This window comes from Convolutriloba macropyga, chromosome 1 (genome assembly GCF_964194025.1).
Source record: "Convolutriloba macropyga chromosome 1, txConMacr16.3, whole genome shotgun sequence".
Classification (NCBI taxonomy): Eukaryota; Metazoa; Xenacoelomorpha; order Acoela; family Convolutidae; genus Convolutriloba; species Convolutriloba macropyga.
Genome location: NC_134468.1, coordinates 20,753,082 through 20,780,990, shown reverse-complemented (window position 1 = coordinate 20,780,990; position 27,909 = coordinate 20,753,082). Strand labels below are relative to the sequence as shown.

The following is a 27,909-nucleotide window of genomic DNA, read 5'->3' as shown; positions in this document are numbered from 1 at the left end:
CTTGTCTATCATCCAAGAGCTAATGGACTAGCTGAAAGAGCAGTTCAGACAGTGAAGCGGGTACTTCAACCATGGGATCCAAATCTTAATGTGTCATTTGCAGCATTCCTGCAAAGGGCACGGATGAGACATCGCAACACTTCAAAGGCGAGGAGCAAAGCTCCAGTTGAACTCCTGTTGGGACGGAGAGTGAGACTACCAACAATAGCAGAATTCAACTTGTGCGAACCCAGTCTATTCAAGGTCAAGGAAAAGACAAAGACAGTTCATGCTACCATCATCATCAGGAAGGGCTTGAACACATCTTTCAGCCCGAAATCTCGACACGGACTATTCTAGTGAGCGACAACCAAATTGCGAGACTAGAAGATGACAACGTGAAAACCGAACCAGCAGTGGAGGAGACCATATCTCAATCAGAATCACAACTTCAGAACACAGATGTGGGACCTTCACATCAGGATGATGCTTCTACCGTCACATCAGCTGCAGAGCACGAACAACCAGAACCACCAGAGCCTTCGCGAACATCAACAGGAAACATAAAACAACCCGACAGATTTGGAGAACCTGTACTCACGAACTTGCTAAAAAATGAGTGAGGATGTGATGGTTTCAAAGAAACATCAAGAAACTTAGAAGTTTTCTTCATTAAAAGTTCAAAGAACAAAAGAAGAACTTACCTGACGAACTTCGTTGCTATGTAGATAAGTAATGGCCACAAAACTAAACTCAATTCTAATTTTGTTTCGGCGCTATCATTATCTTATTGTTACATTAATCATATGTCAGAAGTAAATTCTCCCACCAACAGAAACCTGTTGATGAAAAGAGAAAATCCCCACCGGGATTCGGAACTAAGATCTATTTTAATTTTAACTTATTGAATTCTTTTGACCCGTGTTATCGACCACGACATAAAAGTTATTCACTAAAATCATATAACTGCACTTACGTCCAGAGTGTGAAATCCACTTGGACAAAATTGTACGTGTACCTCACATATTGGCGATCTGGGATAGATTTACATTTTTCTTGCTGCTCAGCTGACTAATCCCTTCCAACTCGCCAAGTGTTTCCTACAAAGGAAATTAAGAGAGCTTGTTTAAACAAACTATGTGCACTGTACGTAATTTTAAAGCTAATTTGCACTAACAAATGCGGACTCATTCAACGTGTCATTTGAGCAATAAATTTATTGGGGTTCTTAGATTATGTATCATTTTGGTTTTTTTGCACATCTGGCTGATAGCTTCCAATTTCTGACTGCTCAAGCCTGTTTTTCAATTGCTCTCAAACGAAATTTGTAGGATTGTGGCCCTTCTATACAATTTTTTGCCAAACCAATGTTTCATCCGAACCCTTCGACTTTTATTCCTCAAAAACGGGACAAATAGGTAAATCCTGGACTGCATTAAGTGAATGAGCAGCTGTGCTAGAGCCCAACTAGTCTCTAAGCTTTACCAAAGCTGTTTTGAAAATGCAGTTTCGTGTGAAGGGCGGATCTAAATCTTAAAAGTCCATGGCAACTCCTGCCTAGAAAATTCTGCTGACTTTGATTATCTTTACCCATAGTGACATAGTGAGGGAAGTATGAATTGGAAGCCAGTGTTTTTGACTCTCAGACCGTAAACTGATTCTATGAAAATTTTATTATAAAAGTTTTGATTCAAGAAGGGCCTTGTTATTTTGAAAATTTTGACATTTATTGGATAATATCAAATCGAATTATGTGCCTCGAAGAAGTGAATGGATTGTTGAAGATACATGTTCAAACTTTCAGGGGGTATAATAAGGTTTAATGATTGGGTTTTTCTTACATATGCCAAAAATTTTCAACAATTGACATACATTTTGTGAAGCCTTTTAGTAAATTTGGTTTTGAAGAATGTCACGATCGAGATTTTTCATAATAGCTTATGTATAAATTGAGATGTCTCCTTTTTTTCTATCTTTAAAAATACAAGCGTCCGTTGGTTCAAGTGACTTGCAATGTTTGTATAGCTCTTTCAAAACTGTTTTAAACTAGAACTTTACTAAGAAACGATATCTTCTTTTCTGAAAGCTTTTGTATAGTGTTTGTAGACGGGATTTTCAATTACTACTTTTGAAAGTCACATTTTGTCTTTGTTAGCTTGAGAAACAAATCGACTAACGCCGGAAAAGTTGCTCTCGCAAAACTACTGGGGGCTCAAATATATTGCAGCTTGCTTAATTTGGTATGGGTAACTAAATTCACTAAGGGGGCTTCAAATGACGCCATTAGAGTATATAGATTAATAAATGCCACTTTGACCACAAATAAAAATCACGGCAATTTTGGCGCACTTTTCATTGGAATTTTAGTAGTGAACTCCCGCCAGTTGAGATCATCTGCTGACACTTGTGAATATGAGAGAAATTAAGATCAAGCAAAACGAAAAAGCCAAGGGCGTAAAACTTATTCGAAAAGTCGAAACTGTTGAGTGAAAATTTTGAATGAAAAAGACTGACATGTTTTCAATAAGTCCTTCAAATTTCGTTCAAGAGCAATTAACAAGAAGCAGTCTTGATAAATAAAACTTAATTAAGCTCCCGTTCTAGAGAGTTTCAAATCTTTTTTTGTTTTAAAAGATTTTGAACGAATTGAGCGTTGTTTTTGTTTCATCGTATTTCTCCCCGTTTTTTCAAAATTTGTTGTCACCTTCTCGACTCAATTTTTAAAAATTAACTATTGCATTCAGCTGTTTAAAACAATTTATGTTTGTCGGAGTTTGATTTGAAAGAAGTTTATTTTTTTTTAAATTATTTTCTGTTTGAATGTTACCTGTACTTACTTAGCTTGAAAAGGAGGATTTTTAGTTCTGCTTTTCCTCTAAATATTTTTCCAACTCTTTCGAATAGATGCTCTGATTATTTTTTCAACTACTCAAAATTAAAGACTGGAGACAGATTAAATGGTATTGCAAATTTTTTTATTGAAAATCATTTGTTTCTTAACGTACAGGCACACAATAATACGTAATGCATAAAACATAACCACTAACGTCGGGCAAATTGCTTTCTAACAACCGGCGAGCGCTTAGCTTCGTCAGTAGCTAGCCACCGCTTAGTGAGGCTAGTTTTAGCTTAATTGAAATGGTGCGAGGAGAGCGCGGCGGGGGGGGGGTTCTGGCTGCACGAAAAGTCAAGTGGGTCAGATGAAAATTGGTCAAGCAAAAAATTTATTAAAGGACCAATCGGACTAGTCTAATTGCTACAAACTTTGTTTCAGAGCAATTAATCACCTAAATTCAATTAGTAGCATTTTAACGCCAAAAGTTATATGAAAAGTGAGCGCGCAATTGGTGCACATTTAAATTTAAATTTTGGTTTTCAACGTAAGGAATTTTTGTAGTCTAGAAGCAAGTCATGTTGAGCCCATCATGTCCGGGAGCAATTAGTTCGATAACAGATCTTTGTTATAGCTTCAGAAATGAAGAAAAAAATTATTTGAAGAATTGCAAAAAACGGAGCAATTTAATGCAATAAATCTTAGAATTGGAAATAGGAGTGGACAAATAAGCTTATTTTTTTTCAGAATTAGCTCTTTTTGTCATCAACTATCTAATTATGACTAAGAAAATTGTCGGCTAGTTGATTTGAAGAAAATTATTAAAACTGCTTTCCAATTAGAGTTGCTGGTGGGAAATTTAGCTTAGTGCTTGCTTAAACAACTAACTCTAAAAAATACGGATATCTAGTGATATTATTAGACATAATCATTGACCACTTAGGATACATAAGTTAATTATTGAGAACAATGCTGCACCATTAGCACCAAAAGTTAAGAGCTATTTACAGAGCGCAATTGCTTAAAGGGTGAAGAACCGAAAATGTAACAAAATTCCAAAAGAAAACCTCAAATTTTGTCCACCTAAAGTCCGTAGAAATCTTTATTAATCGTTCCGTTTCATCGAGGGGGGCAACAATGGGAGGGGGTTTTGGCTGCACGGGGTCCTTATGGCTGAACAATGTGCAGGGGTGGGGATTGGGGAGGCGTTGAAGTGAGGGGGGGGGGCTGTAAGAACCACCCTTCAAACCATAAGTATATTTTTAGTGTAAATTTTTGCTTGAACAGTTTTTGGTCTGACGGATTTATCTTTTGGTAATCAAAAACGGGATAAATAGCTAAAGCCCGCAGCGCTTTAAGTGTCTGAGCAACTCTCTTAGATCCTTGCGCTTCGCTATTTTCTAAGTATGCGGTTTGCCAAAACTGTTTTGTGGAGAAAATTGCATTGTGTAAAGGGCAGTTCTTAATCTTAAAAAATTGAAGTTTGTTTCTATCCCAATACCCAGTTGTCTACAACCAAAGCCAACCACCCGCGGTCGTTTGAGAGCAATTAGCCCATCGTTATTCGGTTATGTTTGTTTAATTGCAAGGCGTTAAAAACTAACTAGGTCTTAAGTTTAGTTTCTTTGTTGCTTTGAATATTGTTTGTTTTGAACGAAAGAAATTAATATTGTCTCTGTTCGTAAAATTTTGAAATATGTGTCGGGCATTTCAATTACACTGATGTTAAATTTTGGTAGATAACCTTGGAGAAAAAACATAGCAAGAAACTATGCTTCGGTTAAACCAAGCGCAGACAGTCCATACCTTGCCTTTGATAGGTTGTATTTTTAGAATGGAATAAAAACTGCGAAAGCACTCAAAAGATGCCCGAGAAAAACTCAGTATCTATTGAAAGAGCTTTTCAAGACAATCCAGCAAATTATGAGGTGGTTTTGTCCTAAAAAATAAATTTCAGATCTTATTGCGTGGAGCTTTGCACTGGGAAACGTTATTTTAATGGGATTTGCTTCTATATTTTCTGGCAGTAGATTTTTTGTGAGCTGAAGTTTCTGATCTGCATCTTTCCTAACTAAAACATTGCAAACTTAGGAATTTTTAATTGCGTATGTAGTTTAAAACTTCATGTACATTATAGTTTTAGGCATCTTTTGTTTTCAGTTGCTATCAATTTGTGGTTGATGTATAGATTTTTGAAAGGCCCTGGTAATTTCGTAACAACGGTGACGTCAGAAGAAGGACCAGTGACCACTTTGCGACGATTCTGGCGTCATCTGTCACTGAGAGGAATCAGTACCGGTTTGATCAAAGAATCACCCATTCCGGCACCCGCGGTTTCAATGTCTGAATCGCACTTAACGTCCCCAATAATCAAAGTTTTTCCCTGTTTTTTCTTTTCGGTTGCATTTCCATCTGACTCCTGACTTGTAGTTGTTTCTTTTTGACGACTGTTTGCAATTTTCCTAAATAACGGCTTCTTACTATTGCGCGTAGGACTTTTGTTTTCGTCCATGTTTTGATTGAAAGCCTCGTTGCATTTGTGCGTCATGGAGACTATTTCTCTTAGCAACACTTCCGAGTTGTTTCTGAACTTGAGCTTGACGTTTCGAAACTTGCGCTTGCGGATCTCAAACTTGGTTTTGAGTTCCTCGTGCTTCATCTTCTCCGATTCCAATTGTTTCTTAAGCTGATCGAGGGTGTTGCGATAGAGTTTGTTGTCGTACTCGGCAACCTAAAGTTGAAAAAAGTTCAGGATTTATTGGTAAATAAATTTTGCCCTGGTCTGTTTTTTTTCATTTATTTCATTTATCGTGATGAAATTTACCCTTTTTCACGCAATGAAATATGCGTTTATAGGCGATGAAATTTGCCCCGATTTTCCTAGTTTTTTTTAAAATATTTGCCCAATGACTTAATTTAATGTCTGAAAATTTTATGATGCAAAATATCATCCAATATTTTGCATCGTGTATTAATTTTCTGTGTAAACTTAACTGAGAATTGTTATGAGAAATCAGTCAGTCAGAAAACTCACTCAAAGAAATTGTCAAACAGCTAAATAGTGTCCATTTTTGGATACCTGAAGGTCAATGACGGCCATTCTATACTGTCTTTGCAGATCATCCACTGCACTTGCATTCACACCACTATTGTTTCCGCTGCTTTTTGTAGGAGCTGAAGCTGTAGAATTGATAATTCCTTCTTTTGTGAACGTGTTTCTTTTGTTCAGACTTCCTCCACTGCTGCGGTTTGTCAAACTCTGTCGGCCTGTTGGGTTATTGAGATCATGTGATGAGATTGCATTGTAGGAATTTTTAGATGGCGACATAACTGAACAATGTCCACTGCTTTTAGCCGAGTCTCGTTTGGCACTCGAGTTGGCGCTTCGCTGAAAATTTAACTCATTCGCAAAGCTCATTGTAAAACATTTTCTCTGATAACATTCTCTGCTATAAAAAATGTGGTTCGTATTAAAGTTTTATTAAATGCTCTCGAACGAATTTTAAAGCAATTATTGTAGTCGTGTCGTTTGCAAAATTTGGACTCTTGGATTGAACAATTTTATTTTTGGATTGACTTCTTATCAATATCTAGTTGTTCGTGATCTAAATTGCTCTCCCATTCACAATTTTGAGCAGCTAAGCTCAATTAGTGGCAATTTACCACTGAAAGTCATCTTAAAAGTTGGTATCACAATTGGTAAACTTTTAAAAAGAAAATTTAAACTTGAGTTATTGTTTATTATAAGAAGCTTATTTTAACATTATTTGAAGCTCCATAGTGTAGTTTTTTCCCTGCTAAATCAGGCTACAATCAACCAACCCATGGTTGAAGCAGGCAAATGCACATTGACCCCCTCCCAATTGTTTATTTTTCGACTCTTACACTTCATGGAGCCAGGATTTTTTTGAAATCACACTGAAGACACTTCATAAAAATTGTTTCTCCTGAATAATAACATATTTTTTGCAAGCAATATAATCAACATCCCGTCCACTTTTCGTTCTCAGGTTTTTTGTTTGCTTGTTCCGTATATTTTGTGGAAAAACCAAAATGATGTTAAAAATTATTTGACAAAACGTTTCAAAAGATGCAACATAACAAGCAAATTGACTGAAATTAGCCGACCCCATTGCTGAACATTCGTATTGAGAGTAATCAGAAAAAAAAAGAAAACTGATCACAGTCTAATTTTCTTTTAGGTTTTAAAAAGTGTTCTAACTCTTTCTGCAAATTCATTAAGTTCACTAAAAACAGTTAACTCAGACTGGAGGACTATAAGCGCAAAAGTAACTTCAATTAGCAGTACACTCTAATTAACTTCGATAGTCTATTGCACAAATCTTTGAACGTTTAGTGTTAGCACCTGGGCTTTATTGGTTTATTCCATTTCTTTTGACTTCTCATTTTGAACTTAACGTATATGCGCAATATTGCTCAATAATTTTCGAATTATGTTTATTTCAAACGGCGCCTGAGGTAAGTTAGAAATCGAACTTCGAAGACGTGATTTATATAAAAAGAAAAACGTGATCGAAAGGTAAAACGAGTTGGGAATACATAGCAGGAAATGTCCTGATCAACAATTCAAAAAAAATTTTTTTGACTAGCCAAAAACTAGGCGAAGAATGAACTATTATATTAATTGATTGACAAAACCAGTCAGAAAGGAAAAACATAAATGGAAACAACAACAGAATCAAAGTCAAATACAAAGTCAAATACAAAGAATCAAAGACAAAAGTCAAATTTATCGCTGTGAAGAAAACACCACTTTATACCCTCACAAGAAAGTATAGCCCCTCGTTATGGAATAATTACCATGATTGGGGGCTCTACTTTACATATCCACTAAACTTGTGGGGGTATTATGGGAAAGGTCACAAAAATTGTTGTTTAACGCCACAAATTTCCTTGTTTTTTCCCTCCACGTCCTTTTTCAGTGTGACCACAATCATCACTACAATTGGAGTTCAAAATCGTGAAAATGTTTATCGATATTTTAGAAAATAGGCAGCACCGCAATAAAATTCAAATTCTTTTAATTCCAAAAAATACAGCGCCCCGATGCAACTCGGTTTCTGTGAAATGTACTAAAAATAGGACAGCGCCTTAATAATAGCCTTCAAATACTCAAATTACCAAGGTTGGTTCATATCTTTAATGGGACAGCATATTAGTTATAATTTTGAATCGTGGACCACTGTAATTAAAAATATAAGCCACATATAAGATTTCCTTATAAATTTCTATAAAGTTTTGACTTTAGTCTGAGCCAAAGGCGTTCAATGTTCCATTGTGGTGAAACATCTCAAATAAAAGAGAAACTCGAAAAGAATTCATCTCAGTTTTCATCGAATCAATTTTGGTCTCTTGCTGCTCAGAATAATTCATTATATCCAAACAAGGATGCTCGTTAATGTGCGTTCGCACATGTTGTTCCGACCCGAGCTCATCTACACATTTGACTTAATTGTCAACCAAAAGAAGAGATAATAAAAAGAGATGTTTGAGTTTTAAAAAAACGTTTAAAAACCCAACTACTTATTGAATTACATAATGCCATGCCTCATTACAGCGCTGACGAGATCTTTCACTGAAAAAACTACGAGAAAAACACAAACAACAAAAGAAGCAAGAACAAAAATTGCACAGCAAAAACTAAGCATCTTATTTGAACGCACCTAGTAACAACGCCAAAATGCAATCGTATAAAACCTTAACTGCACAAATTTACTTTGTCCATACTATACAGCAGATGGCAATTTTCTTTAATGAGCCTAGGAAACAAAGTCGACAAAAGGAAAACGAATAATTTCTAAGGTCTTAAAAATCATTAGCTCTTAACAAAACAATTCTTAATAAATTTACTAAACATTCATTAGGAAAACAATAGGACCTGTCGTTGGTTAGATTAAGCCATAGGAACGCACTACAGAAGCAGAAAAACTCAAAAAAAATTAAACAATTTGCGAAAACACAAATTTTTGAAGCCTTTAAAATCAATAGCTGTTATCTGAATACTATGTATTCTTCCTTCCATTTTAATTCATACTAATGCAAATAAAAGTATACTGAAAGAGTATATAAGTGCATTTGGGCCACATTTGAAAATCATTGGGATCTGTTATTACGCGAATGCGCTAAAAGAAGAGAAAGTAACACAAGTACACCACTAAAACTTTTATTTAAACGCATATTGTCCACAAACAAAACATCAGTTACGAAATGATATCGCTACACATTTAACATTTTCGAATACAATAAATTGAATGAGAACTCTCAATGATGAGAATAAGCTACAACTTGACGAAAAAAACAACAAAAACTGAGAAATTGAAAAAAAAACATTGAAATTGTATAATATCATAAACTTCGAGACTATTCGCTAAAAATTGACTGCCTGGGGTAACATCAATCCTTGAAAACTCAATTACAAGCTTTTGAGATCGGTTAGCATTTTAAGCCTGCCTAAAGATTAAAAAAATAGGCAAAAACCGCTAACTAAAAAAAATTGAGCGAGAAAAGTGTCGAAGCCTTTAAAAAATAATTTTTCGGTAATGACTTTTCTACCAACCATTACTTTTTAAATAATTTGAGATTCTTTTTTCAATATGACTTCAAAATTTGAACAAATACATTAAAACCACGAAATTTCTGAGAAATCCGTTAGTATCAACGCCATTAAACTAAATTGCTTTCAGCGAAAGGCAATAGAAGCGTTTGATGGGAGCATAAGAGTTTTGCCTCAATGGAACGACAAGGAATTTTGTCATTGACACGTCATCGATACGATAAGACATTACAATAAGTCATTGACTAAGAAAACAAGAACAAAAACAGGCAAAAACAAAAAATTCAGGCAAAAAAGTGCGAGAAGAAATTGTCGAAGCCAATTAAACCATAAGATTTTCTTTGAAAACCTTATCTATGATTCATTGAACATCTTTTCTAAGCCAATTGGAACTAACACTATTATGATAATGTGATGAGGTTTCAGAAGAACGAAAAACAAGTCTAAAATTTTTCCATTTGTCTAAAAAGTTTATGAAAACTAGCGCATCGATTTTTATCAAACCAATAGTTAAAAGATAAAGCCACAAAATAGATTATTGTTGTTGAAGTCGGAAAGAACGAGTTCCGTTAATTAGTGAGACGTTCGTACAATTCACGAAGATAAGTTTACGATTGGTTAATTTTCAAAAATTTGTTTCGAAAAAATTTTTTTGAAGTCTTAACAGCCATTAAATTCAATACCTTTCAACAGAATTCAACAAATAAGCTTAGTCATGTCTCGATAAAAAGAAAAAGATGTTTTTGATGCATGGGTAATCAATAAGATATCACAATAAGTCTTATGACTATGAGAATAAAAATAAATACAGGAGCCAATAATTCATTAGAAAAGTGCGAGAAGAATGTGTCGCAGCCATTGAAACCATATCTTTTTATCTCAAAATTTATCTATGCGCCAATTAACGTCTTCTCAAATCCAATGGGAGTTATCAATATTAGGATAATGTGATAAGAATTCAACAGTAACCATATATACAAAAATATACAAAACTTTAAATTTTTCTTTGAAATCTTGTGGCATCGAAGCCATAAAACCAGGAGTTACAAAAAGATGGTAAACAAAATATTTCAGATTGCTGTAGAAACAAAAGGAAAGGGTTCTGGTCATTACTGAGAATTTCTTACAAATCATGAAAATAAGTTTAAAATTGGTTAATGTTCAAAAAAATTTTTTTGAAAAATTATTTTTAAAGTCTTGATAGACAATAAGTTCAATAGACAATAAGTCAATAAATATGCTAGTCATGACTCGATAGAAAGACAAAGATGTTTGTCGTGCTTGGGTAATCTATAAGATATCACAATTTGTCTTATGACCATGAGAATAACAACAAATCCAGGCAAAAACCAAAAAATCAGTAGAAAAGTGCGAGAAGAAAATGTCGAAGCCATTTAAACCATGAGCCTTTCTCTGAAGACTTTATCTATGATCCATTGTACGTTTTTTTTAGCCATTGTGAGCTATCCACGTTAGAATTACGTGATAAAGTTTCAAAAGTATTCAATAATACGAAAAAAATTTAAAAATTTTAAAATTGTTTTTGAAATCTTGTGGCATCGAAATAATTAAGCCAATAGTTAGAAGATAAAACCGCGGAACAGATAAGTTTCGGTTGCACTAGAAAGGATGTAGATCCTGTCAGTACTGAGGCTGACTTACAGTTTACTGAAATAAGTTTATGATCGGTTAATATTTAAAAAAAAAAAATTTCGATAAATTATATATAAAGTCTTAACAGCCATTAGCTGTCCAATCAACGCACTGAATGGCTTCACTAATATTCATTACGAAACCCATTACACTTCTAGTCAACAATTCAATGCCATAGGCAAATGGCAAAAATTCTTTTAAACCTCAAAAGAAAATAAAAATTTCAATAAAAATTTAAAAAGCTCAGAGTCGAAGCCATAAAAAACATGTGCGGTTCCTCGAAAACGTGTTTTTTGTTCACTAGGCGTAGTTTTACTGTAAATAAGGTTTATCATTAACCAAACATCGATATGAAATGTGATCAGTCTCTAGGTGACCTAAAAAATATGAAATTTTCTAAAAAAGAAAAGATAGCTCTCAAATAGAATTCGAATTTTTTTTTATAGTAAACTTCCCTATGAGTCCAGAACTAGTCTATTTATCACCTTTCGTGTATTAGGATTACAAAATTGATTCCTCTTGTGGCCTAAAATATAATTTTTAATAAAAAATTTTTAAAGAAAAGATCAGAATTTGAAGAAAAATTACACTAAAAGTGAACGAAATCATACCAAAAATCACGTTTTCACACAAAACTTCAATCCTTGATAACTCCTCAAAATATACGAAATTCAAAAAAAAATCTTTTTAATTTTAAATTCTAGGCTGGACGAGCTTTTTAATGATACCACTCACATTTCTCTACGATGAATATATCGATCGGTCACAAATGACTGAACAAAAAAAAAACGCATTTGAGTATATAGTTCCTTCCCCCACAAGTGGGGTCGGAACAATTAGTTAACTAAGAAAAGCGAGTCCATCAGTTAAGTAATTTAATTAAGGATTGGTGAAAACGTAAGAAATATTAACCGAGTTTGATACCATTAACCGAGTTTTATGTTTCTTTTTCCCCCCAAATGCTTTGATAAATAACCAAAATTGGATAGTTGTTTAGTAGAACCGACAGAAAAGTTAAAGAAAAGAAAACTATAATGAGAAAAGTTTTTGAAAAAAAGCATTTTCAACTGTATTAATAAAGTTTTCAACTGAAATCTAGAGGTGAGTCAGTGGTTAATAATATACGGGGAGAAATAGCTTACGCTCACTTTATAACGTAGAGTTACGAGTTTTATTAAAACCCGATGATCAAAAACAGCAAAATAAAGAAAAATTAGAGTACACTACCAAAAAATATTGATATTCTTATACGCTGTGGAATCATACTACTAGAGAATAAATAGCCATGCTATATTGAATGCAATATCTGCTATTTTTTTGTAATTTGAAAGCTTTCAAAATTTCTGCAGTTCTTTTCATCCCGTCAAATCTGTCTTTCTATCGATAAACGTATGTAAATTATTGCGCATGCAACAAAAGAAACAATAGCCTAACCAATTAACGTCGGGCCAAGTGGTCTAAACAACTAGCAAGCGCGCTGGATTATGGGTGCAACAATGTACAGGGGTGGAGATTGGGGGGGGGGGGGGGTGGAAGTGGGTATTGGGGGCTCTGCAGAAGAATTTTTGCCTCCAGAAGAGTTTCGGTGAATCACATACTTAGCAACTAATAAACCGTAAGGATCTAAGAGAACTTAATGCCCTCCGGGTGTTACCTGTTTATCCCGTTTTTGAGTTCCAAAACTCAAATGGGTCAGACGAAAAGTTGGTCAAGCAAGAAATTCCATTACAAAAAAGACCACAGGGTCACCTGGGTCGAGATAATTTCCAAACAATATGTAAGAAATGCGCTGAAATGCGCTCAATTTTCTAAAAATTCAGCGCAAAAACCTTACATAATAATGCGCTGATGTGCGCTGAAAAGTGCTGAAAAGTGCTGAAATTTTCAAAAAGTTCAGCTCTTTTCTTTCGCTCCGAGGCTTGAACCCCGATCATTGTGTCTCATCTATCAATTAATCCACTGCGCTATTGAGAATTGAAATGCTTCCCATTTAATTTGAGCTTATAATAATAAAACGTTTGATATGAAAAGCGCTAAAATTATGTAAGAAATGTGCTGAAAATGCGCTGAAATCATGTAAGGAATGCGCTGAATATGCGCTGAAACTTTTTAAGAAATGCACTGAAAAGCTGCTGAAAGTTATATAAGAAATGCGATGAAAATACACTGAAATTATGTAAGAAATGCGCTGATGGTGCGCTGAAATTAAAAAGTTTGAGCGCCATCTCGAAGTTTCAGCGCATTTCAGCGCATTCAGCGCTTGTCTGACATAATTTCAGCGCATTCAGCGCATTTCTTACAAAAAGATGCGCTGAAACGGCGCTGACATCTCGACCCGGGTAATATAATTGCTAAAAACAAAGATGTAATTAAATTGTCGGTGTTAGGATTGGCCGGATTTCAGCGCTATCCGTGTTGAGTTGGCAACGCGAAAAAGGACTAAATGCACGAATTTTACGCCCAAAGTTACTTTTTTTCATCGAAATTAAGCTCATATTTACTTACGTTTACTTTTTTACTGAAACAATGACCGAGATACCCTATTTATGTAAATTACTTGTACGCTTCCATACAAATTCGTGCAAATTAAAATTTAATTGTGAATCAATTAACTGGTGAAATGTTAAAGAAACAACACTTTTCCCTGAATAGTTTTCGTTTGTAGACTCACGCTCCAAAATGCGATGCCAGGTCGCTTTCCCCTGTCATTTGACAGTCGTGAGTCATTACAGGTGACTTCTAACGTGTTGCCATAGCAACTGTTGTTGTTGTTACTGTTTGATGTGAGATGTTTTCCAAACACGTGGTCCATCACTTGCTGACAGTCTACCTTCATGTTCCTGTCTGTTAAACCAATCAGATTAACCACGTCCGGGATCAGTTTGTATTTACTATAACAACAAAACCGACTAAACGTCTGAAGAATTGCTCTCGAACGACTAGTGGGAGTTCTAATCAATTTGCAGCCTGCTTCAGTCGAGAGGAGGGGCGAAACGGGACTAAGAAGTTCAATAGTGGGCTTCAAATAAGCACATCAGAGGTTAATGTATACCACTATTAAGATTTAAAGTAAAAAATGGCACCAGTTTATGCGCACTTTTCATCTGACTTTTAGTATTAAACTGCCGCCAATTGAGTTCAGCTGCTTGAAATTGTGATTGAGAGGGAATTTTAGATCATGCAAAACGCAAAAAGTAAAGGGCGTAAAAGTCACTCGAAAAGTCAAAACTGTCAAGCAAAAACTTTGCAAAAAAAGACAGGCACGTTTACAATAACTGCTTCTATACGAGAGCAATGAAAAACAAAGTCGAGGATTGGATCGTAAAACACAGCCGGCAGATTACGGAAATAGCTGCGAAATAATGGACTTGCGTGCCGTATAATAAAGATAGTAAAAAGTACAGATATAAGTTGAAAAATTACAGATATAGTTTGAAGAAGTTATCGACGCCGCTCATAAAGCTATGTAAAAATCACTCAGCGATAAATCAAAAAAGCTTGTCAAAATTCATTGCGCAGGAGACTTTTCATAAGAGCCCTCTATGAAACATACGAGTTCTTTTGACCTTAAACTAATTCAAATAACACCTAAAATTTAAAATGCAAAAATCATTCTATTGAGTGAGGTAAGTCACGTATGATCAAAATCTAATTACGCAAATTACCTATAAATTTTGTTAGAGAGGTTGAAACATGACGTCACGCGCACAACTGCCGTTAGCGAGGAAAAAGTAATTCAAAAAAATGGACTTTTTCAGCTTTGCTGTGTGAACAAATGTAAAAAGAAAAAGAGCGTTAGACGACGAAACGAAAAAACATAGCAGGACAAATCCTGACCTACAATTCAAAGAATTTTCATTTAGTAAACGAAAAACTAGATCTCGAATGGACAATTAATGGATTGGGAAACACGTTTAGAAAAAAATGCAATGAAAAAAATTTAAAAAACTGTAAAAATTTAAGCAAAATAATAACAATCGAGAAATCAAATTTTTGTTCAAACACTGTTTTCTCATTCCACTTTAAAAATCGAGTGAAGACATTTCACGCTGCTAAACCGCTTGCTTTTTCGCTTCACTTATTGTTTTGGCTTCACCAAAATCAATTGCACTACAATTTAATTTCAAAAATCATGAAAATGTGTGAGTAGATCTTTAAAAAAGACAGAGCAGCAATACAATTCTAATTTTTTGAATTGTAAAAAAACAAGAGCACCGCAATATAGCTCTTATAAACAAGTTTATAGCATTTATAAAAAATTATGAGTTAAATTTACCAATCGGGTCAACTTCATTAGTCACATTTTGATGGTTTTCTGCTATTTTTTCGCAAACTTCCGCATTGTTTGATTGAATTCATTATAACAAGAAGTCGGGAAAGCCAACTTGATTTGCTGAACAACTGGTTTTTGATAAATAAACTCTTTATTTTGATGCTTCAGCATAGCATTTTATAGTTTCGACCCTTTGACCTCCCGATCGCTAACCAGACGCACTGTCCACTCGGCTATCAGGACCTTATTTTGCTATGCTGCAATCAATTTTATTTTAGCTACAAGATTTACTTCGGAGTGAGAACAATAGAAATCACACAAAAATGAAGAACGAAAGCGAGAAAAAGTCACTTGAGAAGTCAAAGATTGTTCTAGAAGAGAAGCGCAAAATAGTCAAGCGAAAAGTCGAGCAATTTATAAAGAAAGGATTTTAGCTTTAAGAAAGAGACAATAAGAAAACTAGTGTAGGAGAGTAAGGATGTAAAAAGTTTCTCGAAATGCAAGTTTGCGCAATTTCTTGTCGAACATTGGAGATAGAGAAGGCAGCCTTGATTTGACTATACTTTTTTGAAGTGTATCAGGAATTCTCAACTTATATAGTAATTTCGAGGCAAGTTAAAGATTCGTTGCTTTTGTGTCTTCAAGATTAGGTTGAACAATAATTCTCATGACTTTCATTGACTCAGGACACCTCGGCCCATATAGGACATAAACGAATTCAGCTGAAGTCATGCTATTTTAAAATTAAATATGTTTTTTCATGCCAATAGTTGGTTGATCTAAATATCATCGGTCAATGTACAAAATACAAAGTTACTGCCTTCATTAAACTAGCCTGTCATTTGGTCTGATGTCCAAATAAACACCCAGGACTTGTCGCAGTGTCATTACAGTCATCTTGGCCTCTCTGCATGTCTGATCTCTGGCGTAGTTCATAAAAGTCTTCTGGAAGTCCACCCGCTCCTCACTTTGAAAGAATCTCTCTCGCAACACCGACACCAGTTCTTGACTTGTACTCATCTCTGATCATAAAATCATCAATCTTTACCTAGCAGTCTCAAGAACAGCTTTAGTATATATTTCTGATGTCAACAGAATTCAAATCAAATACTTCTTAAACGTCAGCAACATCCTGGTTGATAGATTAATTGTCTCTGCGATATCAAATTTTTGCCTTTTCTTAGGAAGGCATCAGCGTTGACTTTTTAAGGATCAAATCTTTTTATAGGTGTATATTAGACTACTGCTTCTCAACATATCCAGTTTGTAATGGCTTGAAAAACGGCCGAAAAAGCAAGTGAAACCATTAATGACAAGTGCCGAAAGCTGTAGTCTAATGTGCATAAATTACAAGCGCGTTTTTTATACGTTAGTATAGCTGTCCATAGATACTGAAGATCACGTCAAATGTCCTATAATGCAACCCATTTTTCGTTCGTTTACCCAAATAGTAAGTATTATTGAACAGCTGCAGTAAGAAGCAGCAGCAGTATTGTATGGTTGACGTAATATTCAGTGGTGATGACTATTTTTGCTTGTAGTACTGCGTTATTGCAGGATACAAAAATCACGCACATCTGTTAAATAATCATTATTAGCAAAAAATTATTCAGAACACGGGGGAATTGTTCCGGGCTTTCACAGCGCAAACTTATTCTAATTCAAAAATACTCTATTAGAGCAACTCTTTGCTCGTTATGTTGATTCTATGTCAACACCATTATAGTGAGAGTAAAGTTTGGGACCTATGTTGGTTGCGACCCCACAATCTCTTAATTGATTGCAATCCTGTGCTCTCTACTGAGCCAACTGGTCAACAATGCGAGAGTCTTACTATGCTCTCTTAAATTGAGCTATCATTTCAAGCTCCATCTTATGATTACAACTTACTTTCTGGAGTGTATACTCTAACATAGTCTAAGTACCATGTCACTACTTGAAAATAAGAGAGGCAATTTAAAACCACTTTATGTGATTTTCAGATGAAACTTCCCGGACCCTAGTAACATAGTAAATCAGTGCTGAAACATTGTATTCCAATTGTATATCGTCAGCCCAGTACTGTATCAGTGTATCCTAAGAGTATCTTTTAACTCATGATGTGCAGTATAAGTCCCATAGATACTTTTTTTTCTGAAAATAGACTGAACATTCTTGGTTTTGATTCCCATGATGTTCAGAGCAAAATCATGAAAAACTGGGAAAATTTCGTAAATTTAAAATTTTGGGTGATGCACTTTTTGAGCCTGACGATGACATACAATCTTAAAACGTTGCATAAAACGTATTAAGATTAGCAAAAAAACCGCCAAAATCAGTAAAAACACGCCAAAACCAGAAAACACACGCCGAGAACATGGAATCTGACAAATTTGGACCAAAATTTCAGATTTTTATGGTTTTTATTTCAGATTTTTATAGATTTTTGTTTGAATGTCTTAGTTTTAGCTCCGAAAACAGATAGAGTTCTGGGCCGAAGATATACAAATGGGATACAATGTTTCAATAAATTTCCCACTATCGAATAGCATATCAAATTTGCATGCACTGAATTCTTGAATCCTTCCCATTAGAACCCCTGTAGTGAATCCTAGCCGTAGTAGTTTGAGGAGGGGTAAATATTAAGAAAAACTAGTTGGGAGGAGGGACTCGAATTTTTTGATAAGTCAGGGCCAAAAAGTTATCAAAGTCTTTAATTTATGTGGAGTTTTATATAACACGGGATTATTTAAGGGATTAACAGATAACTAGAGAAAAATTAGCTAAATTAGGCTTGACTTCAGTTTTGCGCCTGGTAAATTTTACCCCGGGTTCTCTAATGAGTGAAACGAAAACAAGTATGGGAAAGTTTTAAAATGACGTACGTCTGCAATGCAAGTAGTTGAACTGCCAGAAGTTTCTAAATACATAGCCAGAAGTTGAACTTCACGAAGTTTCGGAAATTTCAGACATACAAATTGCGTGTTTTAACTGTAGATTACGTTGCTCTGCTTGAAGTCACTGAGAACTAGTGACTTTCGAAATGAGTGTACAGAGTCAATTAACCCTGCTTTAAACACGCAAGTTCAAGTGTTAAATCGACAAAAATCAATGAAAGTCAACATCTGGGTTTTTATATAAGTACTTCAGGCATTTAAATTTGTGCAAATTTCGGCAATTAATATTGTGCACCTGTGTGTTTTAGGAGATATTCAGCCACAATTTGAAGTGATTACAAAGTAACGCAGCCTTGATAAATAGGCAACTTGTATAGACGAAAGTTAATGGAATTAAACTTCTGCTTAACCGCATAGCAATTTTCGGCATTTCAAATTTTAGCACTGCTGAGTTTCCGTGGTTTTAACATGAATTTGCGTGTTTCAGACGAGGGTACAGGACTTTGCATGACTCGGTTTTCGATAAACCTCAAAACTTCTCAGAGATTTCATGCACAGTTACGTAACCTATACTAATGCAACTGCAGTAATGGCAGAGAGAATTGGGATCCTATCCGTCCCCCCCCCCCCCAGCTCAGTTGGTGCATATTATTTGCACCACCTAGGCGCACGTGCCTTATTTTAACGTAATGGTATAATATGTAACGACAGGTGATCTGGGTTTTGGCTCGGAGCTTGGTCATGGGTCGACTTATGAAAAGACTAATGAAAAGACTCCTATCACTAATGATCGGAGTATGTGAGAAAAGTGCCACAAATCTTATTGAAAAATCTGTTCTTATGTTTTCCTAATTGGACAAAACTTGTTTTTTGCGATGCTGCGAAGCTAAGCTATTCTAAAGCTCATGTATCTGCCTTGTTGGGCAAAAATTGTGACAACTTTTGCATATCTGACTGATTAATTTTACAGTTTAAAAATGAAAAACAAAAACGGACACTGGCTGAACTGTCATTGAAGACTATGGGCTTATAAAAAACTACACATGCGTGTATTAAGGCTTGTTGATATAATTCATATCAAAAGTGAGTCCACATAGGTGAATTTTGGGATCTTTTCCGTTTGTGCCCCCCAGGACGTTCTGCGCCCCCAGTTACAGAGCACGTGCAATTACATAGTAAATCATTATGTAAAAATATGGCACGTGCGTCTGGGGGGGGGGGGGGCGCAAATAATATGCGCCCACTAAGCTGGCGGGCACAAACGGAAAAGATCCGAATTTTGCTTATTGTTTGACTAAATTTGATTGTATTTCTAGATGTAGTAATAAAAGTTGGCTAGTAAAATAACATAGCTTTGTTGTTTTATTCTTCTCGCTCGAATTAAAGGACCCCTTGTTTGACATTTTCAATCTGCTCTAGTGTGGAGAAAGAGTTGAGATTAAAATTGACTTGTCTTGTCACTGCATTATGATTTTCAATATCAATTATTATTTGATCCCCGAAACTTAACATAGCCCAATATTTTAAGTCCTTTTTTGATGCTCAAAAAGGTCATTAGGATCTCGAATTGTTGTGGGCTCAAATTACCTGGAAAAGTATACCGTTTGGAGATGAGCTGTCTCAAAGTGGCATGATTTCAAGATACATACTTTCAGTCTTATGACAACTTCCTGTGAGCATGACAGGTCTTATCTTGAAGACAAATAGGAATGAAGACAATCTATAATAGGACAAGCGATTCATGTGTTTAAATAGAATAAGAGATCTGTTTGTCAAACAAAAATATGTGTTTACAAAACTTGCAGTTATGCGCCTATCAAAATCTTGTCTGAGAGAGAATTCTTGTACTTGATTGTATACTAAATAACATTTTCTTTATTCTCGGCTTCTCAATTTCTTGCAGTCTGCTTGCGTTAAAAATATTGTGAATACGAATTGCAATCTGTGCTTTTTGCGTTAAAATTTTCGCAAGTGTAATTAAAACTATGAAAAAGGAGGTCTTATCTTTTCTTATTGCTTGTTGGGAGTGATGTCCCAGATCAGAAAAAAATTTAACTATTATCTCAGTTGTAATTATAGAAGTTATTACGTAATGTTGCTTTCTACTGATGAAAACTTGTCGTCTTTCTCTTCCAGCTCTAAGATATATAATAGATACAGTACGGCAATCCGCCTGGTTCCATGGTTTTTAACCACACCTTATTCCAAGCTCAATTAGTTCTTTGCATCTAGTTCTCTAATTCAAACATACTGGTGCATTGCTAGCCTTCATTTCAAATTCAAATTGTGCAAATGCTTTGACAATTGTGTATTAATTAATCCAAGGGATTCCAAGGGTAGTTGATCTTTTTCGGATTGTGATCCAAGCTGCGTGCCGATAAAGATGTTTTTTTTGCAAGAAGTGCAATTTTCAACTGAAGTGCCTATTTTTCTCATTGTAGTGGTGGGTCGGTTGTTGGTTTCTCCCTTAATGTCTCTATGCCAACTGCAGTGCACTTGTGAGCTACTAATTTCCTCATACCATACACTGCTGTTTGTTGTCGGCTATCTTTGACGTTTTTCAGAACTATTTTTGACATTTTTCGGCTATTTTTGACGTTTTTTTTTTTACTATTTTTGACGTTTTTTGCCTGCCAAGACTTGGATTAAGACTTGCCAAGTCTTGGCCAAGACTTAGATTAAGACCTGCCAAGTCTTGGCCAAGACTTGAATTAAGACTTGCCAAGTCTTGGCCAAGTCTGACATATCTTAAATGTGTTATGATCAAAGCTCTGAATCAGTACTGATACCTAGACTTGGAGTTAGACTTGCCCAGTACTGATATTGACTTGCCGTTCGGTACGGGAAGCAAGTACCTTTGAATGAGTTCTGACCTAGTATTCCCGGTGCGAATGACGACTAGAATTTTCAGTTCCAATATGAAAACGGTTAGGAAGGAATTTGAGAATGAAATGAAAAAAATAAAGTTATCAAAACTATTGGCTTTGCAGAGTGAGTTGAGTTGTACTAGCTGAGTCGTTATAATAAATAAACGCTGACAAAAATAAGTGGGTTGCAGATGACCATTAATGAATAGGTACAACATTGTTTTACAAGTTAGTTGCACAAAGTTATCTTTGTGGTCTTGTACCTAAAATTTTATAGCAAAAAGATGCAGTAAAAGGTTGCAGACATCGCAAGAAAGTTTGAGTGATCAAAAAACTTTACTTTTTTATTTGATCAACCAATAATCAATCAATTGCTTTGAAAAGGTTTCACAACAAGCAATTAGACCATTTATAATCAATAAGTGTTTTATTCAAGAGATATGTCTATCAGTTTCAGAATCACACGGCAGAATTTAATAGTAAAGCTAAGAATAAACTTTTAAACAAAACAATTGCGTTTGGGCTAACGCTTTCAATGAATTTAAACGCCTATATTCTTTGAAAGTATTCATTATTACAAAAAAAACAAGCGGTTTTTAAAGAACAATCGCAGAAATGATTATTTTTTGAAAGATTAAAAAACACAATATATTTATAAAACATTGCCAAAGTGATTAGATCGCAAATTTACTTTTTTAAGCGTAACGTTGCGCAAAATATTAAAAGGACACAATTGTGAAAATTTTATCAGTGAAAAACCCGTCAAAGTAGATTATTAAACTCCAATACTTCTTTTAACTTATCAAAATTAAGGTCTCGGTTTTTGGAACCACGTGGAAAATCAAAACATCGGGAAATGAGCTCTCCAAAATAGTCTGGTTTCAAATTTTGAACGTGAAAACAAGTTTGAAAATTTCACGTGAAAAGAACACTGCAAGTTTCTACATCGAATCAATTTTGAGCTGATATTCTGTTCATTAGTTGTTTTTGAAAAAAAGTTTGCTATGAGTTTGCCAGTCAACCAGGACATTTTTTTGTTTTTTTTTCAGTTGACTTTTTAGAGTCGCTCTAGACGTTTTCTTACTCAGATTATAATTTTCGATGTTTAATTCTTCCAATGCAGCTTTTGAACTTCGAGCATTGAAGCTGAGCGAAAACAGTTACAACTCTAAATATTCTTTTCCTGCTTCTGAAAAAACTGTTCTGCTTCCTTCACTGTTAGAGACAATTTTTAGAAACTTTCTTTGTTGTGCAGTTTTTTTAAGCAAGTGTTAAAATTTATTGTTTTTTATTTAATTTGAGAAGTTTGTATGACCTTTTATTTGACTTGGTTAAAGATAAAAATCAATAGATCCAGATAATCTTTATAAGCATAGATAAACTACCCATCAAAAATTTGTTTCCTTTTTGCTGCTACTTTTTTGGATCACTAGTTGTGAAAAAATTTTTGTTGCCAGAAAAAAAGCAACTGTTGAAGAGCACTGAGAATTACCATAATGAAATGCACATTATAAGTTTTGATCTCAACATCGGTTATCTATTGTTTCACTGACGATTGTGCTTATAATGTTCGCAGTCATATTAGTTCACATTTACTGAGTTTCTTTGTCACCAAGAACAAAACTTCAACTTTTTTCTACGTGTCTCAGTAGTAAGGTGTCTTACTGGGCACGCAACGGTGGAGGGGGACATTTGGTTGATGCTGGGTTTTCAGCGGGGGACACAAAAGAAGTTTTTGTAAATTTTTGGCCTTTTTGAGAGCCAAAAGCCAAAATATTACAAAAATCGAAAAAAATGTGCCCCCTGCAAAACCAGTAACACCCAAACGTCCCCCACCCCCGTTGCGCGCCCAAATAAGACACATTTTTTGGCACATTTTCTCAACTTTTTGGCATTTTTGTTGAGAATCGTTTGTTTTGGATGTTAGTTGGGAAGTAACACTGCTGTTTTATTGTTTGCCATCTTGTCATCAAACCCAGTGAGCCTCATCAATGAAAAAAGAAATGAAAAATTTGAAAAAAAATGAAAAAGAATAAAAAACTCTGAAGTTTTAAAATTGCGTGAAATGCATTGTACGCCGCGTTTCAGGTCTCAAAGACGATTTTTGTTGACCTAATCTTACCTGTTGAGCCTCAACATCAAAAGAAATGAAATATTTAGGGAAAATTCAAAAATTTTGAGGTAGTAAAATAGTGCGAAACGCATTTTGCATCGGGTTTCAGGTCTCAAAGACGATAAGGACGATTGCAGGTCTCAAAGACGCCCAGAAAGACACCTTACTACTTGTTGGCTCTATGAGAAAAACTTTTCGTCTGTCCGAGTGTCACCTACATTTACTTAGTCTGAAGTCATTGTTTAATATTGAGTTTGCTTTAAGTTTTCCGAATAGGCATAAAAATTGAATGCAGCAAGATCAATGGAGAAATTAGGTTCAAGAAATGATTTTTTAATGTTTCTAACTATATATTTCTCGTTTTTATTAAGACGAAAGACTGGAACAATTATTCTGACCCAATATGGTCAGCCTTTTAACTAAGCAGATACATAAGTGTTTTCATTGGATAAATAAGGACATGCTTCTTTATTAGACCAACTTTTTTCGATTTTTTTTGATAATCTGGGACATTATGCACCAATACCTTAACAATCCTCCTTGTTTATTTATACTTATACCTCCATTTGCTCTCTCTGTTTTCTCAAAGTTAGCATATAAAAATTCTGGTTATAATAAAAAAAACTTCTTCATGATGTGATTATTTGACCTCTGTTACGAGTTGAAACAGATAGTGACAATAATAATCAGTTAGGCTATGCTTATACTTCTCGTATCTGTTTCTGTAATTATTCGTTATCTGTAATTATTCGTTTTAAGTCGAAAATATTTTACTGACTTAAAAGGTTGAATTGAGTTTTGCCGTTCATTATACCGAAGCTGTTTTGAGACAAGAATTAACACGCAAATTAATGCATATCACCTTTAGCTATAACTAAATTATTCATCAAGTAATTTATACAGTTAAACAATCACCTTTTCCTTAAGTTTACCTTTGATGTCTCTAGCGGTACCTGGTGTTTGTTTGTGGAAAAAATCGGGAAGTAAATTTACGCCACGTTCCTTTGTTTGTTCACGCCTGCTGTCACGTGTGACTCTATTTGTCTGCTGTTTACTTACGGAAAATTCTGTTTTGTTTTGTTGTTTGTTCTAGCGTGCTCGCCGTTTTTTCCTCGCCAATAATTCATTGCACGTACACGCACGTTTTGATGAGTAATTCAGTCTAGCATTTCATTCAGAAGAAACTGTTTGATTTTATGTCACTGAATTTCGTTCCGTTGATTCCATATCTTCTCAACAACAGTGGTGATGAAAAAGAGGTAAGAACATATTTTATGGACTAATTTTTTTATTCTCTTAATTTTTGGTTTCCTTCAAGTCATTATTAAATCTGTTTTAGTAAACAAACAAAAACAGTGCAACTTTCTTTTGCAAAAGCCGACAAAAACAAATTAAAAAAAAAACACCCGGCTGCTGTTTTTCGAGTGCCTTTTTTGTGTTTTTCGGTTTGATTTATGAAGCAGGGGGGGGGGGGGGATTTGTTCATTTGGGTTGTGAGAAAGGGATGCGGGGAGAGGGGGCTTCTTGTACATTTTTAAAATTCAAAATGCTAGAAAACATTCATGTTGGTAAAAATTTTGCTGAAATAATTGGCAAACTTTAAAATAAACGGTGTGAGTGGTTAACTACTCTTTATTCTCTTTTTTCTCCTTTTGTTTTTTTGGATGTGAACACATGCATCGTCACTTTTCTGTCTGTGTGGGCGCCGGTCTGCAGCCGAGATAGACTTTACACATTAACTTTGTAATTGATGATCAAAGGCTGCAGTTAAGAGATGGCGCACAACTTTGAAATAGGTTAAAAGCAACTTTGTTCACTGTTGAATTTAAAGGCAAACTAATTACGTTGAATTATACATCAAACACCCCCCCCCCCCCACCCCCCAACCCTAGCAATCATACTACTACTTAAATATTTTTCCGTCTGCCCCCCGTATAGAGTAAAGTATTTCCCTTCTTTTTCGAACAAAGAGGTAAACATTTGTTCCCACTTTTTAAGGTCTAACTTTTCCGACTTGACATATATTGGCTGGCTGAGTGGAGTCTGATTAAACTTGGGACCATTATTGCCAATTTTGGAGAAGATTTTGGAGTAAACAACAACAACAACAACAATCGTAAGACGACTGTTTGCTACACATTCTTCCTAGTTCATAATTTATGAAAACTGCAGATTTTTTATAGGAAATCAAGGTTGCTCATACATTTACAATTTTCAAGGAAAGGTAAAATTTCTGCACTGAACGTGACAACAGAGAAAAAGACACACTTTGCAGTGCTATTTTAAAACGAAGTTGAATTATTTATTGTGATGCAATTTGTGACAACAGTGTGTGTCACTGGTGTTGTGTGTAATACTTGTTATTAAAAAGTGAGTCATAATTGGGTAATTGAGAAACTTTTGTTCACGCGTTCTAATTGTAATTCTTAGACACCTGCCCGCTTTTTATCCACTCTAAAAATTGATTAAAAAGTCTTCACGTGATGTCAGTCGCCTCTCTATAAACTCATAATTTTATTCAAACCTATTTTTGCCTGTTTTGTGATTTCCTCTTTATTTTCTTTTGTCTGACGTCTAAAAAGGAGGCGTTGTTTTAAAACTGCCTGCTTGGAGTTAATTTGGACGGATTTTTAACCGCTAAAGAGGATATCATCCCTAATTTAGCGCACTGACGCCTTTGCAGAGCACAAGTTTGTTCGAAAATTAAGGAAAAGTTAAAATCAATGTAGCCTCTAGTCGTCAAATTATGCCGCGTGACCTAATTTTCTTTTGTTCTATTTGCTTTTGACTTTCAAATTGCCTAAAGAATTAGCGGTTGAGACGGCAATTATGCTGAAATTACACTGATCTTTCAAATTTTTGAAAAATCGATTCGCTGTAGCTAAAAAATATAAATAAAAAATATAAACGTAGCAATTACTTACAGATTGATATTATTTTAAGTTACCCCAAATAGCGATATAAAATATCGGACAATCTTTTGCGAGCTTTTGAATTATCAAAATTTTTTACCGAGTTCAAATTACAGTTTTTCCCTCGGGACCTGGTCGAATTCATTAGTGGTAAGTTCGTAGTAATGAGATAATGACCCAATAAAAAATTGTAAATTTGCTATCATTTTATTACCTAAAATTGTTTTTGGCTTTGGTTTATTACTTCCCTATGTTGAGCTAAAAAAGAAGGCCCATTATCTTATATTTGTTTAAAAGAACTACTTGGTCGAAAACATTCAGACGAAAACTTTAGTCAGCATTAGTTTTCTTTTCATAATAAAGGGGGCATGATAATAAAACAAGTTAATATAAGCTCTAATCAAAAAGCAATTTAACAATATCCGAATAAACTGGAGTACGATTGACTAGTTCACTAGGTAATTAACAAGGTAACTACGTAACTAATTAACGCCGAGTTTTTATTAATATCGGTCGAAAAAATTTCTAGCAAAAAAAATGAATAAGGCATGTTCTTAGCTTGATTATTTGTGATTTTCGCTGATTTTGCCTCTGAAGATCTAAATTCATTTATTTCTGGCACAAAATTGATTCTTGTCCGCCAAAGAAAAACGTAAGAGAACCGGGCGGAAACAACCTATTTGAAAAATTGCTTATGTTTTTATAATTATTAATTATAGTTATATTATATTATTGTTCCGACCCCTCTTTCGGGGGGGGGGGGGGGGGGGGACCTATATACTCAAATAAGTTTTTTTTGTTCAGAAAATTTTGGCCGATCGATATATTAATCGTAGAGAGTTGAGAATGGTATCAATAGAAAGTTTGTCCAGCGGAGAATATGGAAAAAGAGTTTTTTAGTTTTCATTTTTTACAGGGAGTTATCGAGGTTTAAATTTTTGAGAAAACAGAGTGAATTCCGTTGATTTTATTCAAATTTTTCGGAATTTTTGACCAAAATTTCGCCAATTTTGCTTAAATTTTTAAAAATTTTTCATGAAAGTGTTGTTAATTTTATTCTTAAAGACAAAAAGTATTGTAGGCTATTTTTATTTAATTTTGTAAAATTTAGACTTTTTCATCAAAAACAGGACGAAATAAGTTTCTTTAGTCTACTTTGATTAAGTTTGCAGAAAATGCACACACAAACACCACTAACGCAACCTTTGTAGATTGAAAACGCGGCAATTTCAACCTCAACGTCCGTTGAGAGTGCTCAGTAATTAGAACTTTGCCGTTTTTTGCTAACTTAGTTTGTTGATTATCAAAAACGCAGCATTCGTTTTTTGAATTTTTAACTAACAAAATATCTATATCTATGACATTGGAAAATTAAGTGTTCTTTAAGGACAAACAACATTAGCAGGGCTAGTTTTGGATCAATCTTGGACTGTTAAAATCCAAAAATCCGTTCGGATTGTAATCAATCGGTCTTTTTTATTAAAAATATTCGAATTTTTTTGTATTAATTAAATAAAACAACATTTCAAATCAAAGCTCACTAGTGATAGGTGCAATTGGCTTCCTAATTAGTTATAAATTAGTTTGTTTAGTTTATCGTGAAAACTTATGGTCGCTTTGACTTTTAAAATATTTGCTTTCTAAATAAAAAAATTATTGAAATTTGCCTCCATTTTTCTTTTAGTTTGGTCAACTTGTAGCTTAGTGTAAGCAAAAAGAGTGCTTTTTCTTTCTACTGAATTGAAATTCAATCTTTTTTGCGGTTTTCTTCTTAAGTTTTGGTTTTCTGACTTTGATACTACTAGATTTCACAATTTTTTTTTATGTAT

At 34.6% G+C, this 27,909-nt stretch overlaps 2 protein-coding genes across 3 annotated transcripts in view; one reads left to right on the top strand and one right to left on the bottom strand.

The window, feature by feature from the left end:
* Positions 1 to 4,907: 4,907 nt before the first annotated feature.
* Positions 4,908 to 16,538, bottom strand: LOC142346975 (uncharacterized). The gene is made up of 4 exons (XM_075398902.1): positions 16,148 to 16,538; positions 13,711 to 13,930; positions 5,892 to 6,200; positions 4,908 to 5,543 (listed from the first exon to the last, which is right to left on the bottom strand). Exons 1-4 carry the CDS (start codon positions 16,330 to 16,332, stop codon positions 5,082 to 5,084), a joined length of 1,176 nt encoding a protein of 391 aa, XP_075255017.1. The 5' UTR covers positions 16,333 to 16,538; the 3' UTR covers positions 4,908 to 5,081.
* Positions 16,539 to 23,959: 7,421 nt separating this feature from the next.
* Positions 23,960 to 27,909, top strand: part of LOC142336272 (uncharacterized) — a 31,874-nt gene continuing 27,924 nt past the window's right edge. Inside the window, exons 1-2 of one of the 2 annotated variants that reach the window (XM_075384981.1) lie at positions 23,960 to 24,427; positions 25,167 to 25,284. The gene's annotated coding sequence lies outside the window, so the exon portion shown is untranslated. Of the gene's footprint in view, positions 24,428 to 25,166; positions 25,285 to 26,093; positions 26,231 to 27,909 lie in introns of those variants that run through there. The other variant, XM_075385007.1, reaches the window with a different exon arrangement.

Excerpts from the sequence above, each read along its gene's own strand:
- LOC142346975 (XM_075398902.1), bottom strand. The coding sequence starts at position 16,332 with ATGAGTACAAGTCAAGAACTGGTGTCGGTGTTGCGAGAGAGATTCTTT. Across the intron at positions 6,201-13,710 it reads CTGGCATCGCATTTTGGAGC|CGAAGCGCCAACTCGAGTGC; the intron begins GTGAGTCTACAA and ends TTAAATTTTCAG. Across the intron at positions 5,544-5,891 it reads TGGCCGTCATTGACCTTCAG|GTTGCCGAGTACGACAACAA; the intron begins GTATCCAAAAAT and ends TTTCAACTTTAG.